The following is an 18,880-nucleotide window of genomic DNA, read 5'->3' on the forward strand; positions in this document are numbered from 1 at the left end:
GAGAGAAATATCTATAGCTAAAAGAGACCCTAGAGATGAGCTAGTCCAGGCGTCTCATTTTTATAGATGGGTAAACAGACCCTGTCTTCAGTACCTTGAAATAATGTAACTTATTCCATTCCTTTTCAAGAGGATTACCTCACTTTAGTGTGCTTCCACAGATATTTGCTATCAATGATGTCTCTCTGAGAGAAAATATGTGTGTATGTATGTATGTATATATATATATATATATATATATATATATATATGCAGTTATTGATTTTTAGTTGATTAGTCATATCCAACTCTTAGCAAAGATACAATAATGGTTTGCCGTTTCCTTCTCTAATTCATTTTACAGATGAGGAAACTGAGGCAAACAGGGCTAAGTGACTTGCCCAGGGTGACAGCTAGTAAGGGTCTGAGGCTGGATTTGAACTCAGGTCCTCCTGACTGCAGGGCCAGCATTCTATCCACTGTGCCACCTACTCCTTCTCTTTACCAGGATCATCATCTGGGGTTTTCTTTATAAAACCTTTCTGTCCTGGGTTTAGAACTCATTTGAATCAAACCTAGTTTTGGATGCTTGATTACCTTGCCCATTCAGCTGTCAAGAGCCCTGGGTGGGTCAAATTCAGTGGCAAGAAAGAGATGAAGTTTAATGCTGATAGCATCTGAATGAACACATTTTCATACCATGACTTTAAGGATCTATAATTTCATCTATGGGTACTCCTACAAATGCAGGCAGCAGCCCCCTCCGTGCCTTAATGAGTTGTTATAGCCAAAACAAAACAAAGCAACAACAATATAAAACGAAAACAAAACACTCCATTGCCCATTGACAGACTAGGGCTAGGAAGACTCTGTAACGAAAACCCCAGATATAATATAGCTGGTCAAGAAGAGCTTTACACTCAGAAGCTCTTGGAGGATTTCTCCAAACTTAGACTGGAATTTGGATGACAAATTTGCTCACATATGGGCCATTGTCAGGTCTATATTTTTCCACCTTCTGCTACCAGAGTTTATGGTATCCGGTATTGCCTTTGAAAAACTAGTGTCACTTCAGTATCATGGCCAGACACAAGACTAAAGTGCCTACTATGTATAATGCATCTTGCTAAGCACTGGAAATACCAACGTGAAATAAACATAGTTCCTGCCCTCCAGAACTGACTTGCTTAAGAATCCTGAATAATAAAACCATCCCATGGCTCTTTTTAGGGTCCTTATTCCTATCTATACTATCATCTTAGATCCATTAGTGATGGTCACTTAATTATTTTATTCGTAGCCATTATGGAGTTGAGGACTGGTCTTGTGATTTCACTGGAATGGGAAATGGTCTGGTGAGAAAACTCCCTCTATGTAAGTAGGTCAGCAACTTCTTTGCAATTTATAGTCTTAGTGAGTTGCCTAGTTGGCAGAGAAATTAAGCGATTTCTCTAAGGTCACACAGCCAGCAGTGTCAGAGATGGGACTTGAAGTCATGTCATCCTGATTATGAGGCTCTTCCCAGCTTTATTTATTTACTTACTTTTTCTTTTCTATTTAAAGGGGCCATTCCCTGACTACTTCTTAAAGAGGCCTATACACTGAATGGGCATTACCTCACTTTAAGTGAGTACCTGAAAAGGTCAAGGTCTCCCATTGCATCCTGTCTGTCATCCTGATAAATATCTGGTCACTGGACCCAGATGGCTCAGGAGGACAAAGTGAGGCTGGTGATCTTGCACAGCTCTCCCTCACTCAAAACAAAGTCAAGTGAAAGTCATGTCATCATTTCTCTGTTGGCATGGTCTTCTTCAGCAACGAAGGACAAACACAACAACAAGAAGGTGATAGTGGATAGAATGCTGTGTGTAGTCAGGAGGACCTGAGTTCAAATATATGTGACTCTGGGCAAGTCACTTAGCTTCAGTCTTCCTGAGTTTCCTCAACTGTAAAATGGGGATCATAAGTTCTTACATTTCTTAGGGGTGTTATGAGGCTGAAATGACATGCTATTTGTAAAGTGCTTAGCAATGTGCCTGGCCTATAGTAGGCACTTAATATATGTTCTTCCTCCCCTTCTCAATCCACTTTAAGTGAACCTTTTACTGTACTGAGGACAAAAATAGAAATAAGTGTTTACCCACTTGGCTCAGCAGTTAAAGAAATTAGTCAAAGCGTCTAAAATAATTAAAGACTTAAAAGGCTTATAAAATTTCTGGTTTTATTTGTATGGGCTGATAATCTGGGTCTTTACCCTGTGTGTCTGGGGCAGATATATTTTTGCTCCCTTCTTTAGTAAAAGAAAAAGGCAGAAGGAGGAAGCCCAACTCCCCCATTTTATAGGTAAAAAAACAAACTCAGGGAGTTTAGAGGGTTCCTTAGAATAAGAAGGGTGAATTGAAACTTTTTCTAGTTTAAAATATTCAGAATTTCACCTTATGTCTGAATAGTTCCTCTGAATTTTATTGATATATTCCATTGTCCAAGCTATGTTCTTTCATAATCCTCCTTTTCCAAGGGTCAGGTTATTGAACAGCTTTAGCTTCCAACCTCTTTGGACCAATTGTATTCTATCTTCAGTCTTCCTTTGAAGACTTCCTTTCCCTCTCCCCCACCCCCCCCTGTAATTGGGGTTAAGTGACTTGCCCATGTTCACACAGTTAGTAATTGTCAAATGTCTGAGACCATTTGAACTCGGGTCCTCCTGACTCCGGGGCCAGTGCGCTATTCACATCACCACCTAGCTGCCCACCCCTACCTCCTTCCTAATTTTAAGTCTTTAAGTTTTAATGGTATTTGGTTGGTTTTACATTTCACAATGCATTCCACTGACTTAATTTAGGTACAGCTTAAACAGCAATTGAGTAAATCTTAATTTGTAATTCCTTGCATAACAGTATTTGATAATTGTAAACAATTTTTTTTCAGTATTAGATTCAGTCCATAGATCCCAAGTGTGTGATGAAATTAACTACAGTAGATCTGAGCAATGAAGTGTTTGTTGTGGACTTTCTATGGGCATGGGGGTGTGTTTTATATTGAAAATGAATGGTAGCATTCCTAGAAATAGTTTCTTTTTCTAACTTATGTGATTTACAACTACTCATAGAACTATCAACTCTTAAATATCAAGCACTGTGGGGCAGCTGAAAGATCTAACTTTTGTGAAACATTCTCTCTTTCACTCTCTCTATGTATGTATGTATATTATATATATTTACATATATTGGCAAATAATAAAACAAATAAAATCACAATACAGCTTGACCTGTAACGAGAAGGCAAGCTTTTTCTTTCTTGCTTTAGTGGTATGATCTCTTCCAAACATTTCATTTAAGAAAATCTCCATCATTCTATACACACCATATACAGCACACAAACTGTGAAGAGGTTCTCCTGACAGTTCCTCCTACTATACAACTTCCTGAAATACAGCAAGACTACCTCCAATGTACAGCTTTCTCAGACCATTGTGTGGGAGTCAGTGCCTCACAAAGGATAAACAAAGATGATTACTGCTGAAGTCCAGACATAGCAGCTTATGATACTTTTGATGATGGAACATATGGAAGTCACAACAAGTATTTTTCCTTAAACACTGCATTGCTAAAAAAGAAACATCTGTGAGACTGTTTTGCGATATCAGGGCTCCATTCTCCCCTGACTCTCCCCTTGGAATTCGAATGAAAATATCCCCCTGAATTCCTAGTGGCATTTATTGCTGATTTTACTCAGCTTTGCATTACAATCTAGGGATTATTGCATGGATTTTAGCCATAGCATCTTTTTTTTTTAAATTTATCTATTTGTTTTCAGTTTTCAGCAATCACTTCCATAAGTTTTAAATTTTCTCCCCCTCCTTCCCCAACATGGCATGCAATCTTATATGGGTTCTACACATACATTCTTATTAAACACATCTTCACATTAGTCATGTCACATAGAAGAATTAAAATGAATGGGAGAAACCATGAGAAAAACCATATCAAAACATAACACAAGAGAAAATAGTCTCATTCTGCATTCTGATTCCATAGTTCTTTCTCTGGATGTGGATGGCATTTTGCATCGAATCCTTTGGGAATGTTTTAAGTCCCTGCATTGCTGTGAAGGGCTAAGTCTATCACAAACAGTCCTTGAACCCTGTTAGCCATACCATCTTTAACATTCTTATTCACAAGATAACATAATGATCAATCTGGATCTGATGCCTGTCGTAAATAATAGGAACACTGAAGAGTGAAATCAGAATCTGTATCAGGTAAAGATGCACATAAATACTGCAGACTTCAAAGAATCAACTAAATCATCAAGTAAGAAGAGGTGCCTGAGTTCTTTGATTGTGTAGTTGACATGACCAAGCACAGAATTGCTCTGCTTCTGAACCAACGCCTCACATACTGGACCTTCAGAATCCAAGGAGGCCCCTAAAGGGTGACCTTCATCAGATTTCTGGATTGCCTGGATCACTCCCTTGTGTACCTCGAAGCTGATAGTCACAGAGAGCAGTGCCAAGGCAGTGTACGTATGCTGTCACACTCACAAGACGGGAATACTGTCGACGAAAGTAGCAGACACCAGCTGGCACCAAATACCATATGTCTTCTTAATGGCTTCCCGATAAAGTCAGCAGCAGCAGAGCCCAAGGATCCTGTACGCTCGGGCGCGACCAGGGTGGAGGTGGACGCGGCAGGGGGCACAGGATCTGGGTTGGGGCCCATGCTGGCCTTTGGGTGGGACAGGGGACAGGAAGGGGACTCCTCCTCCAGGGATGTGGCGGCGGCTCACTGCGGTGGGGACGGCGAGGACGAGGACACTGGGCTGGACTCCCAGGGCTGCCGCTCCGCCGCTTCGGAGGGCGAGGCGGTCTGGGACCAGCGGGGGGCAGGCGGAACCAACTAGTTCTCGAAATCCACTACGGGTTGGCGTTGACCGTCAGGGCGCCGAAGTCATTGCGGCGGCCGGAGTCCCCTCCAGCACTTCCAGGAATTCTTCATATCGACACTAAGCTGTTTCATGCAATATCCGTGCCCATTACTCTTTTAAATGATTTGTGTCCTGCCCCCTCTCATGTCCTCCTTACCCCTTTCCCCATTCACTTTCTTCTAGACTTTTTTGCTGTATTAGGTGCTACTGACCCAAAGCTAAGCAATCTTCCCTCTCCCAAAAGAGAACTCTTTTTTAACTTCCTTTTCTCCTTTTTTGCCTCAATCCTCCTAATTTTACAAGTGATTCCTCCCTTCTTCAATGGCCCCTGTTCCAGTTCTGTCCACTCTTTCTTTTCGTATCTATCCCACTAGCTCCTTTTCCTGGACTGCCTCCTTTGTTTTAATATGTGTACTCATGGTCCTACCTTTCTGGTGTTTATCCACTGAGTTTTATAACTCTTAATATTCTTTTTCTGCTGTACCCTGTGGGACTAGTGCCAGGGTCTTTAAGCTTGATAGTTTGAGTTCTTGCAAATGGGTTTATTTCTTTTAACTGAATGTACTTTCCTTGGCCATTTCCAGGGTGGGGAGGAGGGAAGAAGGAGAATATAAGAGCAAAGTAGCAAATTGTTTCTCTCCTCTTCACCCCATATGTGTGTGACAGTCACCATTACTTCTCCTCTGTGGGAGACTCAGCCTCTGGCCTAAATGCTTTACATCCCCTTCCACAGTCTATAATCCATTTTATGCATTTCTCACCAGGAACTCATAGGTTCCTTAGTGGTTCCTCTTTTGTCTCTTTTGGTGTCCCTGAACATCTTCAGTGTTGTAGCGTCAAGAGGAATCATTCTTCTACCAGCCTTGAGGAGGTACGTACACTAACTTTCTTGGGGCTCAGTTTTGTTAGAGACACACTTGACACTAATAAGGTATCAAGGAAAATTTATTGCAGCAGAGTTCAGAGGAATTGAACATTTTTTGGTCAAAGCAAGCCCCCACCCTCTTTCCAGGAGGAGGGAGCCCACTTTGGCCAAAGTGTTGCTTTAGCCAAAGTGTCCAATTCCTCTGAACTCTGCTGCAATAAATTTTCCTTGATACCTTATTAGTGTCAAGCCTATCTCTAACAGTTTCCTCATCTGTAAAATGGGTGGGGGTTGGGGTGTGCTAGATGGCCTCTGTAGTCCCTTCAGTTCTAGTTCTATGATTTGACTAGAGCGAAGCTGGGCACTCTGATCCCATTTCGATCATGGCTTAACTCAGCTTTTCCAAACTCGGGTTTTTGTGCCTTAGTTTCCTCTGTCCCATGCCAGCAACATCCTGTGTCTTGCTTTTCTGGGGAGAGTTTGGAAAGGGATAGGACCATAGATCTGGATGCAGGGCAAGTAATTTAGGGGAAAGTGATAACGTGAATGCTAATGGGCTTACTTCATTAGGCTCCCCAAAAGCCAAGCCAGAGGAGTGTAAGGGCTCTGGTGTGGAATGGGAGAGGTCAGCGTATGTTAGGCTGAACCGGGGCAGATATCAGAGGTTCTTAGGCCCCAAAGCCAGGGAGGTGAAAATAAAGGTAGAATTAACCAGAGTTGGGAAAGAAGGTAGGGATATGGGGGAAGGTTATGGGAGCAGAGAGGACTGGGGTTGAGGCGTGGCAGTTGGGCCTTAACCCAGCCCCTAGGGGAACAGTCAGGGGCGGGACAAATCAAGGGGGCCGGGTCGGCTAACTTTGGCTGTGGGCTTGGGGCGGGCCGAGCCGGCGGTGCATTTAAATCCAGCTCTGCAGTCTCAGTTCTGTAAACCTTCCCGGCTTTCCGGCACCTACTTCTTCTTCCACTTTAGGGTAGTGGCCGGACCCCTCATTTACGCACCATGCGGAGCTCTCTAGCTCCCGGCATCTGGCTCCTCCGTGCCTTCTCCAGGGACAGCTGGTGAGTGAGGCTTCTGGGGAGGAGATGGGGGCGAGTCCGCGGGTCCCGCAATCTGGAGTCTGCAAGCGGCGGGCCTCTCCCGTCTCTTCCCAGGCGTGGCCCGCCCTGGCTCCAAAATCTCTGGAGATTTAGCTTTTCGTGGTCCTCTGATAGGTATCTAGACCAGCTGTCCCAGTAAGACAGCGCGGCGGAACCTTGGAATTGCTGGGATGGGACGTGCGGGTGCAGCGCGCTCTGGGAGCGGGTAGTGGAAACCCTCGGGGTGAGGGTGATGTTAATCTAGGCACCCTTCTGCTTGATGATTTCCAAGCACCGTGGCTACTGTCTTTGATTCACAACCTACTGGCTGGGAAACTGTAGTGGAAGTGCTTGAGATGGCTCTCTGGAGTTCTGCTCGGCCAGTTCTTTGAAGTCTCTCTTGGCCACTAATTGCATAGAACTGTTTAATGGGGGAGGAGGGGGTAACACGGAGGCGGAGGGTCGACGCAGAAGTGACGAGAATTGACTGTTTTGGAAGCCTAGTGTCTATTGATTAGAAAGCAGGAAGATCCCAACAGAGCGCAGATTTATCACCCGGTCTTGTAGCTCCTGCTTCTCTCTTTTGCCCTCACCAACTAATTGCCAGTATTTGGTTAATTCAACTTATTTGGCTCCTCTAGCCACAGGGGAATGGGGAATGGGAAGGACAAACCTCTTTCCCGAAAAAACTCTATCGTCCACTTGATCACCCACTGGAAATTGACGAAGCAACAGCAGCCGCAGCAACAGGAGCAGCTCACGTTCATGTGGCGCTTTAAGGTTTACAGAGTGCTTTCTTCAAAACAGCTCTATATAAGGTCAATACAATATCACTTCTGTTGAGGAAAGTGTGCCTGGAATGACTTTTCGAGATCACACACGTAGCAAAGATCTGAATTTTGGCTCAGGACTGCTGACTCCGAAGTTCAGTGCCTTTCTCAGTTCAGTCGTTTTTAGTGTTGTCTGCCTCTTCCGTGACCCCTTTTGGGATTTTCTTGGCAAAGGTACTGGAGTGGTTTGCCATTTCTTTCTCCAACTCATTTTACAGATGAGGAAACTGAGGCAAGAAGGATCAAGTGACTTGCCCCGGCTCATACAGCTAGTAAGTGTCTGAGGCCAAATTTGAACTCGGGAAGATGAGGCAGATCAGACTCCTGGCAGGGTACTCTCTCCACTGCTCACATAGCTATGCAGCACTTTTCTCCTACCGCCCCCCCCCCCCTCCCCCCCTCCCCCCTTTGCCTCTCAGGGAAGTAGTAGGGCAAGATATTCAACTAGATTTTCCTGCCAGCACATATGCACATACTGCTATCTTTCCAGGATTCCTAGTCTTCCAGTATTTCTCAGTCAGATCAACTGAATACATCTTCGCCTTAGGGAGCTCCTCAGGGCTAGCCAGTCTTCAGATGGTTAAAGTGAGTTGGTCAAATTTTGGAAAAGGATTTAGACTCACCAGGAGTCAGGGAGATAAGCAGAATTAGGGACTAGTGGCTGGCAAGGTAGGGAGCCACCTCTAGGGTAGCCTATGAATAAATGCAAAGGTTTTACTTACCTTCTAAAGCCCCTAGGTATTTATTTCCTGAGGTAAATTCCATCTGTTACAGGGAAGAGCCTTTAGAAGATAGTAACACAGAGGGATTCAGTTTTCAAGCTTTGCTATGGGGGTCAGATCTGGAAACAGTCCATAAGCACAGCTAGACAGGTAAAATAAATCCTGGCTCCTGCTTTGGGGAAGGTTTACAAGTTAGAAAGAAGAAGATATAATTCTAGAATTAATTGGTATTTGACTTGAGGCCCGACTTTGATCTCACGGGTACCTAGCCCCTTTGGAAACAGCAATCTGTAGGGTTTGGGGACCTGGGCGTGGTCACCCTGGGAGCCTGAAATTGCTATCTAGATCTTTCCCTCTGGTTCGACCCCTAGGATCTTTTGGACGATAAAATCTATAACTTTAAAAACACTATAGAGAAAGTTGGAATTTTGTTTGTTGTTTGGTTTGTTTTTTCATCCCCTGGACCAACATGGCCCAAAGGAACTCTGGCAGCATAATCTGCAGATCAGGAAAAGGCACCTGTCCACACTATTTCTGTGTGATTATTGGGAATGAATTGCAGGTTTTCCTACCTTCTTCTATCTCTGGAAGGAGTTTGGGGACAATTTCTGATTGGGGAGCTGGGCCTTTTCAGGACTTTGTGTGAATACAAATCTAGGGTAGCTTAGTTATTGGCAAATCAAATATACCTTTCTGATTAGCTCTGAAATCCAGTTCAGGGAGGCAGGACTTCCAAACCAATAGTGAAGTTATCTTAAAATGAGTGGGTGCCCTGCTAGTCCTATGGCAGCTTAGCCCCCCCTTTTTTTTTCTTCCTTGACTTGGATGGAATGGTAGAGAGGGAGTTGATAGGAAAGCCCATCCACTAGATTCACTTATTCTGATGGACTCGACCAGACATTTGAAGGAACAGATAATCTGCAGATTTAGGGTAGAAAAAGAAAAGGATGGATTTCCTGATAAGATTCTTAAAGGTTGTTTTATAAGTTCTCTCCCTGGAGAGCTTTAAGTATCACAAATATTTAGTGGCTCCTGTGACTATGGACAGGACAGAACTGGAAAGATATGCAAGAGATAAATACAGTCCTTGTCATTTATACATACCCCAAAAGATAAAAATATGAGGTAATTCTGCATCATGCCAAATAAGTGGTAGCATAAAAACCCAAGTTTACATAAAGCTTTACCGTGATGAAATGTTGTACACACTTTGTCCTAGCTGAAACAATATAGCTCTTTTGTGACAATGCAATACATCTTTTATTACTCCCAGTTTAAGGAAATTGAGATTTAGCTACTTTAGCAACAAAGTCATTGCCACCAAACTCTTATGATGCCCTCTTATAATAAGGGTTATGGTATATGGGCCAAGTTGTCAGCATGAAAAAAGAAATGGAGCCTGAAATGAGGCAGGAGGTTAGTCCTCTGTGAGACCTTAACCTAAGCTTGCTTCTTTTCTTTGCACATAGTAAGGGAGTAATAAAAGCTTTTTTTAAATGAGTTTTTATGGATTTTTTGAAATTTCCAGTAGTTTTCCCTCACTAAACTCCCAAAGTGCTATCTCATATGACAAATCATATTTTAAAGAAAAAAATGGGGAATCAGCAAAACTAAATACTAAAAAAATCTGAAGTCCTTGCAGCGCACTAGAAGACCTCCCAGTTCTGCAAGGGAACTGGGCAGGGGTGGATCCTTTTATCTCTTTGGAGTCAGGCTTGCTCTTTGTAGTTTTGCATTATTACTTTTTGGTGGTTCTTCCCATTTACGTTTTTGTACTTATTGTGCGTATAGTTTCCTTGGCTCTGCTTACTTCACGTTGTGTAATGTCATGTAAATCTTTCCCTACTTTTCTGTATTTGTTATGTTTATTGTCTCTTGATGGGCAAGGGTGGAAGGCTGCAGTAGAGAGAAGGGAATAAGCATCTGATGCCTACTGAGGGCCAGGCTCTACTCACAACCCTGTGAGGTTGGTGCTGTTATCATGCCATTTTACTGCTGAAGCCATGAAAAGAAGTGAAAGCACTAGTCTAGTGTTACACATGTCTGAGGCAAGATTCAAATTTAGTTCTTCCTGACTCCAAGTTCAAAACTATCCATTGTGCTATCCAGTTGTTTCTAGCTGAGTATGCTCCCAAATAACTCCGAGGATATAGGGGCCAAGAAAACAGGTATCCCTGGCACCACTTTACAAATATTATCTCATTTGATCCTCACAACAACCCTACCCTGTGAGATAGGTGCTGTTATTATCCCCATGTTACAGTTGAGGAAACTGAGACAGACTATGGCTGGTCACAGTAGTAAGTGTTTGAAGTTGATTTTGAATCTTCCTGAATCCAGACCCATTGCTCTATCCACTGTGCCACTTAACTTCCTCTAGCTGCACGGAATAATATTCCATTACATCATGTAATATGATTTGTTTATCCATTCCCCCATCAACGATAATCTACTTCATTTCCAGTTCTTTCCTACCACAAAAATGGTGCTGTAAATATTTTGGCTTGTGTGGGAGCTTTATTCTTATACCTCCTTGAGGTATAAGCTAGTGGTAGAATCTCTGGGTCAAACAGTATGAACATTTTACTCCCTTTATTTGCATAATTCCAAATTGCTTTTTAAATGTCTGTATTGATTCATACAGCTCCATCCATCCCTGTATTTGTGTGTCTATCTTCCCACAACTTCTCCAACTTTTACTATTCCTGTCTTTTGTCATCTTTGTAATTTTCTGGGTGTGAAGTAAAGCCCCAGGGTGATTTTAATGTGTATTTCTCCTATTGTTAGTGATTTGGAGCATTTTTTCTTGTGGTTGTTAATAGTTTATATTTCTTTTCAGAAGTGTTTGTTCATATCTTTGACCACCAATATACTGGGGAAAAGTATTTGGGCTTAGTAATAATCTGTTGTCTATGTATCTTGGATATCCAGTCCTTATTTGAGAAATGTGATATGAAGGCTTTTTTTCCCCCATTTTCTTCTTATCTTAGGTGCTTTAAATTTTGTGTAGAACCTTTTCAATTTCATATAATCACTTATCTATTTTATCTTTGTCAATTTGTTATTTATCTTGGCCTTTATCCCTTATTTGATTAAAAATGCTTGTCCTATCCATAGCTATTTGATCTGTTTCTCTTAAATTTTTTTTATGGATTGTACACACACACACACACACACACACACACACATGTACACATAGAGAGTACAGGGTGTGTTATATCAGAAGAGATGATATCCACACAAAAAAAATAAAATAAAAAATTAAGGGGTGAAGGAGGAAAATTCCAGGAAGAGAAAGGGAGAAATGGAATGGGGAAGGCTATAACTCATAAAAGAGATAAGAAAAGTCTTATTCAACGGAGGAGATAAGGGAGAAGGGGAGAGGGGGGGAAAAATAAAGCTACTCTCTCCACATGTGGCTGAAGGAGGGAATAACGTGCTCACTAAATTTGATATGAAAATTTATATCATGCCACAGGAAAGAAGAAGAAGAGGTGACAAATGGGGTAAGGGGATTGTTAGAAGGGAGGCTAGATCGGAGAAGGGAGTCACTAGAAATAAACACTTTCGAGAAGGGACAAGGTCAATGGTAGGGGGAAAAAAAGGGGGAATAGAATAGAACAGAGGGCAATATAATTAGTACTATACAACATGATTATTATAGAAGTCTTTTGCAAAAGAACACATTTTTAGTATGTATTGAATTGCTTCCCTTCTCAGTGGGGCTAGGGAGGGAGCGGGGAGGGAGAGAAGTTGGAATTCAAAGTATTAGAAACGAATGTTGAGAATTTTTATTGCTTATAATTGGGAAATAAGAACTACAGGGAATGGGGTATAGAAATTTGTCTTGCCCTACAAGAAAAGAGAGAAGATGGGGATAAGGGAAGGGTGGGGTGTGATAGAAGGGAGGGTACATTGAGGGAAGGAGTAATCAGAATGCAAGGTATTAGGAAGCAGGGGGAGGGGAGTGATGGGGAGAAAAATTGGACATGTTACAAAGTGAGGTAAAAGGAATTAATATCAAAACAATTGACTGAATTAATTACTGAGAATAAATCAATGACATCTTTAGTTTGGGGAAAAGAATTTCAGTCTAAATTTCCTAGAGGAAGGTAACCTCAGGCTAAATTTAGCATTGATGGAAAAGTTAAGGTTTTAATGGTAAATTTGATTTTATGATTGCTATTTAATCAGGAACTAGAACATGTATAGAAAGGCATGTAAGCCGCTTAAGACTTGCCTTAAAAGACGTTCCTTAGCCAAAGTGAAATTATAATCATATTTGAAACCTGGTTATTGGAACTTGCCATTTTTTAGATGCTATGGGCCTATTAAGTGACTGTTCTTCTGAGTCCAACTCCAGGTATGGGTAGCAAGAAATGCGATCTGAGCCTTCAACCCATGGCTTCAGTAAGCTGGTGAGATGCTGGTATGAACTGCAAAAGGTGATCTCATGGGAAGGATGGGAGAACGGCTGTTCAGCCTGGGCTGAGATAGGATTCTCCTGACTCAATTTCCCCACTGACACCTGGCAGACTTTAAACCTTACTGAATGCAAGTGGATAATCTAATCCTGCCTGGAACTGACATGAAGTCGGGGAGATATTATATCCCTGCAATGTCCTTACTCTTGGTGGCAATTTCCTATAGTCAAAAGGTTTGCAAGCTTAATACCAGATCTATTCAATTATAGATTATTGGTAGGGGAACATCCGAGGTTGTCTAAAATTAAGCTATTAGGCATAGGACTTTAGACCAACAACAATAAGTTAGGGTCCTTTAATTCTTAGCAATACTGTGGAGACAATTAGGTCAAGAGCTTGTGAAGTTAGCAACTTAAATATTATTTGTGTCTCAGTTGGTTAATGTTTAAAAAAAAAATTCTTTTGTGGTCCATATTGTAAATGTTTTAAAAAGAAGTATCACCTGACCAAAAGTTGGAATTGTTTTATCTCTTATAAACTGTGTTAAAAAATGAAAAAAAAAAAAAATAAAAAAAAAAATTTTATGGCATAATTTTTGAAGTTTAGGCTTAGACCAATAACTTAAAACATATTCCAAAATAAATTATAAATGGAAATGTGAGCTTAACTTCAAAAATTTTTCCCAAATTGCTTTTTACTCTTTTCAGTGGTTTTTATCAAATAGGGAGTTCTTTCCTGAGTTATTAATGTTTGTTTGTTGGTTGGTTGCTTTATTAAAGTTGGGGTTATTGAATTCCATTGCTTCTCATTCCCCCTTGTCTAGACTGTTCCTTTATCCACGCCTTATTTTTAAGCCAAATACCATGTTTTTCATGATTGTTGCTTTATAATATAGTTTGAAGTCTGGAAATGCTAGACCCACTTAAATCCCCCTCCTGCTCCCTTTTCCTCCCAGCTAAATGGCACTATTAGGAAGATGGGCAAGGTTGCACTGAGAAGGGAAAGAAAACTCTTGATTTTGGAAGAGGGCTGAAGAGCTAAAGGAAGGTTTTGGGTTGGAAGGAGAAAGGCTTGAGCCTAATCATTCAGTGGATTAAATTTTCTAGGGCAGGAAGTAAATACAGAAGCACTGGGATAAATGTAAATTTGAAATCTCCAAGTAAAATGTACAACATCATTTTGTCTCTCCCCTCCACTCCTGTGTGCAAACACTAGCAGCCTTGCCAGGTGTACCTGTTTTCTTGGCCTCTTTGTTTTCTAGGGGGCATACCCAGCTAGAGGCAACAAGGTGGCACGGTGGGTAGTTTTGGAGTTGGAGTTAGGAAGAACTAAATTTTGAATCACGCTTCAGAGGCGTGTAACCCTGGACTAGTCCCTTAACTTCTCATAGCCTCTGTTTATTTATCAGTAAAATGGGCATGATAATAATAGCACCTATCTCACTGGGTGATGGTAAGATAGCATATGTAAAGCTTTTTGCAAACCTAGCTATTTAAATAAATAACTATCCATCTAATCTTCATTTTATTCATTTGTTCATTCCATCAGTATTCATGGCATCTCTAATATGCGCTAAGACTGGGGGGGGGGGGGGTCGGGTTAGATGTTAAAGAAATGCATATGTCCATAGTTCCTGCCTTCAAAGTTACCTTCTAGTTGGGGAAGTGACATTTACATTTTAAATAACTGCTATTCAAAGGAGAATGTGGTAAGTAGCACCAGGATATATATACTATGCTGTAGGGGAATTCAGAGGAGGTAAAGACCAATTCTCTTTGGCTTTTGAGTTGGACTATTGAGGATTAATAGAATTTTAGTAGATGGAAATATGGTGTGAGAACTTGGAGGGGTGTGGGCTGTAATAAGGTGCCAGGAGAAAGTAACCATGCTGGCCTAGGGAGTGGCATGCCTCAAGCCCCTGAGATTGAAGGTGCCAGGTGTGTTTAGGAAAAGGCTGGAAGATGAGTTTCAGTATAGTTTGTAGGATTAGTTTATGGGAGTGTTAGGAGTAAAGATGAAAAGAAATTGGTTGGAATCTGCTTGTGGAATGTCCTCTTCTATGCAGGAGTAATTAGAACCAGTTAAGGTCAGAGTTAATATTCTTTTCAAGAAGATTTCCCCCTGTTATACTTTCCCTGGAGATGTGGAGATCATGTGTATGTCAATAGTGCTCACCTGGGGCAGGTGGACAGTTTCTGATGATCTGATTCTTCATGTTTTTGGTCTCCATGTTGGGTGGCATCTAGTCTCAGCTGTGAGAGCCCTAATACCCAGTGGGGTGACTGGTGATACCTCAGTTATTATCTGGAAGGAATAGAAGACCTTGGCATTCATTAATACTGAGCCTGACTGGCCGCCTGACTGCCACACCACTGTTTGGGGGTGAGCTGGTTGGAATGCCTCTGGAGATCTGTGTGGTTGATATTCGTGTGTCTTTGTGTGCCTTGCCCAGTGTACTGTCATAGGGGATAAGCTGTAAAGGTTCAGATAGAAGATGACTGGGAGGGAGAGAGAAAGAATTTCACTGAGTTTCAGCAGTAAAGGGAAGAGGCAAGAAGGTAAGACAGACATAGCTGGAGACTAGAAATGCCCATTTTAACTGTTCTTTAGAGAAGGTTATGTCTGGCAGTTGGTGTAAATGAATCTGTCTTCTGAAAGCCTGAATACTGAATCTCATTTCATCTTAGAGGACCCAGATAAAAGCCATACTTGTTTCCTCTCTGATTTCTGTGGTCATTTTGAAGATCTCAGGATCATAGATTCAGGACTGGAGGGAACCCTAGATGTCATCTGCTCCAACTCCCTCATTTTACAGATGAGGCCCAGACAGGTTAAGTGACTTGCCTGAGTCATAGAGACAGTAAGTGGTAGAGTTGGAATTTAATTTAATTTAATTTGACTCCAAGTCTTGTGTTCTTTCCCGAACACAGCCTTGCCTAATTGATAAGGTCTTGCTAGTGCTACTAAAAAAAAAAAAAAAAGATTTCCTTAGCCTAGGTGTTCCCACAATCATGGGGTACTTTGTAGAGGAAGGAGAGGGACTTCTTTTGGCTAGATTTACACATGAAAAGATGGAAAGTCTGATGGGGTTATGGCATCCCAAACATCTCAACTCTCCTGATTGAAGGACATTTCCATCAGCTGCCTCCGTACTTCCTCTCCTCTCCTCCCCCACTCCAGCTTCCTGTTTTCTATTCCACTCTGCATTGAGATTCATATACATAAATGTCTGGGGCTTCACCCCTAGTTGTGGAAGAAGGGGGTGGAGACTGACCATGTGGTGTACCCTGTCCAGTCAAATCTTGTTCTCCTGCCCTTACCAAAAGCTATGGTGACCTTGTAGGAAAAAGGGTCTTTATTTGGTTGATGATTCTTCTGTAATGAGAACAGAGATGGGATTGAGCAGAATCCGGCTGGCAATGGAATTGCTGAAGAGAGAGATAGGAGCCCCAGGGCTAGGGACATTGGGGTGGCCTGGGGGGGTCAGGGAAGACACCAGGAACTGCTGTTACCTTTCTTTGACATCTGCCTTTTTGCCTTATCTTGGAACAGAGTTGGTTCTTAATAAATGATAACGAATGAATGGATGAATAAATGAATGAATACATAAGTCCTCCCAGGACAGATAATGATTTTAATCAAATTCAACAAACACTAAGTGCTTACTTTGTGTGGTGTCATGTTAAGAAGTGGGAGTAAAAGGCAAAAATGAAACTTTGTGAGCTTTCTTTCTCCTAGGATGATGGAGATGAAAACAATAAAGGTGATGATAATAATAACTATACATTTCTACTGTGCTTTGGGGGCAGCTAGATGGTACAGTGGATAGTGTGCTGAGACTGGAAGCAGGAAGATTCATTTTTGTGAGTTAAAATCTGGCTTCAGACACTAGCTGTGTGACCCTGGACAAGTCACTTAATGCTATTTGCCTCAATTTCCTCACCTGTAAAATGAACTGGAGAAGGAAATGGCAAGCCACTCCAGTATCTTTGCCAAGAAAACCCCAAATGGAGTCACTAAGAGTTGAACACGACTGAACAATAACAAGTTGTGTTTTGAGATTAACAAAATGTTTTCTTTACAGCAATCCTATGGAAGTATGTAGTGAAGATCCATTTTCTAGATGAGGCCAATGAGGCTGAGACTGTGACTTGCTCATGGCTGTACATGTTTCCTATAATCAGAAAGTAGATTTTAGTGCTTTTCTTCTTTAAACTAGCTTGTATTCATTTTGCGTGTGTTCTGTATATATTTATATATGTTGTACTTGTTGTATCCCCCATTACAATGCCCTCTTTGAGGGCTGAAACTGTTTCATTTCAGTCATTGTATCCCCAGCTCTTAATACAATATATGGCATATAGTTGGTGCTTAATAAATGCTTGCTGATTGATTGACTGCTTGTTGAGTCGAGAACTTTCTATTATACCATAGTAGAAGAGTTTGAGTACAGTGTATGGGGTGGGATGGGAGATAATGCTCCCAGAGGTTGGAGCTTAGAGCTTAGATTTCTATAGAATTCTGAAAGGGATCACAAGAAGTCATCTCATTTTATCTCCTGGCCTGAAGACAGACACCTACCACTGTCATGCCAGAGAGGTGAAGGTTTATCTTATTTTAAAGCCCTCAGAAGGAACACTGTGTCTGTGAATCTCTCATGAGAGAGCCTTTTAGGTCCCTTCTAGCCCTGAATTGATCATCTAAAGATTCAGTGACTTAGCCTCTTGTCACCTGTTCTGTGCCTGCCAGCTCTCACTGTCTCCAAGTTGTCTGAACTGAATCCTTGGACTGAAGCTTCAGCTAAAGTTCTTTTATTCTGTCCTGGATGGAAATGTGGTGCAGTTAGTCATGTCTTTATGACAGTCCTTAGTTAGGCATAGACATTTTATGATCAGATTCTCTCCAGAGCAGCCTTTCCTTCTTTAGACAAAACAATCATTCCCAGTTCTTCAAATTTTTCCTCAAAGGTGGTGCAGGATAGAAAGACCTGAATTTGAATCGTGCCTCAGACACTTGCTAGTTGTGAGCTCTTGGGCAAGTCATTTATCCTCTGCCTGCTTCTGTTTGTGCTCTGTAAAGTGGGACTAATACTCACTAAAACTTGATATAAATTTGAGCTGTTGTTGTTACTGTTTCCTCTGAACCTCCCTAATATCTTGAAATCACTTTTGTTTCATTTGTAGACTTTCTGGGAAAGGCTGTCTTCAGGGCTAGGCCTGTGGCCTTCTCCATCTAGCCTAGTTCTGTGTGCCATAGGAATGGAGAGCATACTCTGGGCTGATTGTCCCAGAAAGTTCTTGTCCATTTTACCAGGGCTGCCTTTCCAGTCATTGTCTAGCCTGGTCTGGCTTTAGAGGAATCATTCTGAGAATTTAGGACATTGAATTGGAAGAGATTTTAGACATAATCTGGCTAGCCCAGGGGAAGGGAACCTGTGGTCCCAAGGCCATATGTGGCCTTCTAGGTCCTCCAGTGCTGCCCTGGGAATTTATTCTCTGAAGCTTGGATTCTGTGAGAGGGTCACACTGGAGGATCTAGAAGGCCATATGTGACCTTGAGGCTATAGATTCCCCACCCCTGCTCTAGTCCAACCCTTTCATTTTATAGATGAGGAAACTGAGGCCCAGAGAGCTAGAAAAACCTGCCCAAGGTCTTGCAGAGGTCCTTAGTCACAAAGCCTGGATTTAGATTCTGAATTCAATCCTTTCGCCACTTATCGTGCTGGTGAGCTAAAGGTTGGGCCACTGATTGTGCTTGACTTCCAGGGCTTGCTCTAGTCTATGCTATAATTTTTACACCCCGTCTTCCCCCCAGCCTCCCTTTGGGAAGCTATTTTGGTTGATCCTAGGGCTTAGTAGGCAAAGATTTATGCTGCCTGGGGGAACTACATTAAGTATGTCCCTGGAGGAAGGGAGAAAGATTTGAGATACTGGCAGAGCTGACCAAGTGACAGAAGGTGGTTAAGGAATCTAGCAGGGAGAGCTAGCTTAATTTGCCCAGGCATGGGGCAACTGAGTCTCTTCTCCCTTTTCATTTCTCCCTTCCCTAATCTCCTGG

General features: G+C 42.0%; 1 protein-coding gene and 1 pseudogene across 4 annotated transcripts in view; one reads left to right on the plus strand and one right to left on the minus strand.

Moving 5' to 3' along the window:
* Positions 1-264: 264 nt before the first annotated feature.
* On the minus strand, positions 265-4,928 carry LOC140507758 (reticulon-4-like; annotated as a pseudogene).
* Positions 4,929-5,344: 416 nt separating this feature from the next.
* The window catches only part of LOC140505469 (glucose-6-phosphate exchanger SLC37A2-like), a 37,232-nt gene continuing 23,696 nt past the window's right edge, over positions 5,345-18,880 (plus strand). Inside the window, exons 1-2 of one of the 4 annotated variants that reach the window (XM_072611479.1) lie at positions 5,345-5,776; positions 6,741-6,829. In XM_072611479.1, coding sequence (XP_072467580.1) covers positions 5,654-5,776; positions 6,741-6,829 — 212 coding nt within the window. In that variant the 5' untranslated portion in view covers positions 5,345-5,653. Of the gene's footprint in view, positions 5,777-6,684; positions 6,830-6,920; positions 7,950-18,880 lie in introns of those variants that run through there. The other 3 variants (XM_072611478.1, XM_072611480.1, XM_072611481.1) reach the window with 3 other exon arrangements.

The sequence above is a fragment of the Notamacropus eugenii genome, chromosome 5, assembly GCF_028372415.1.
Source record: "Notamacropus eugenii isolate mMacEug1 chromosome 5, mMacEug1.pri_v2, whole genome shotgun sequence".
Taxonomy (NCBI): domain Eukaryota; kingdom Metazoa; phylum Chordata; class Mammalia; order Diprotodontia; family Macropodidae; genus Notamacropus; species Notamacropus eugenii.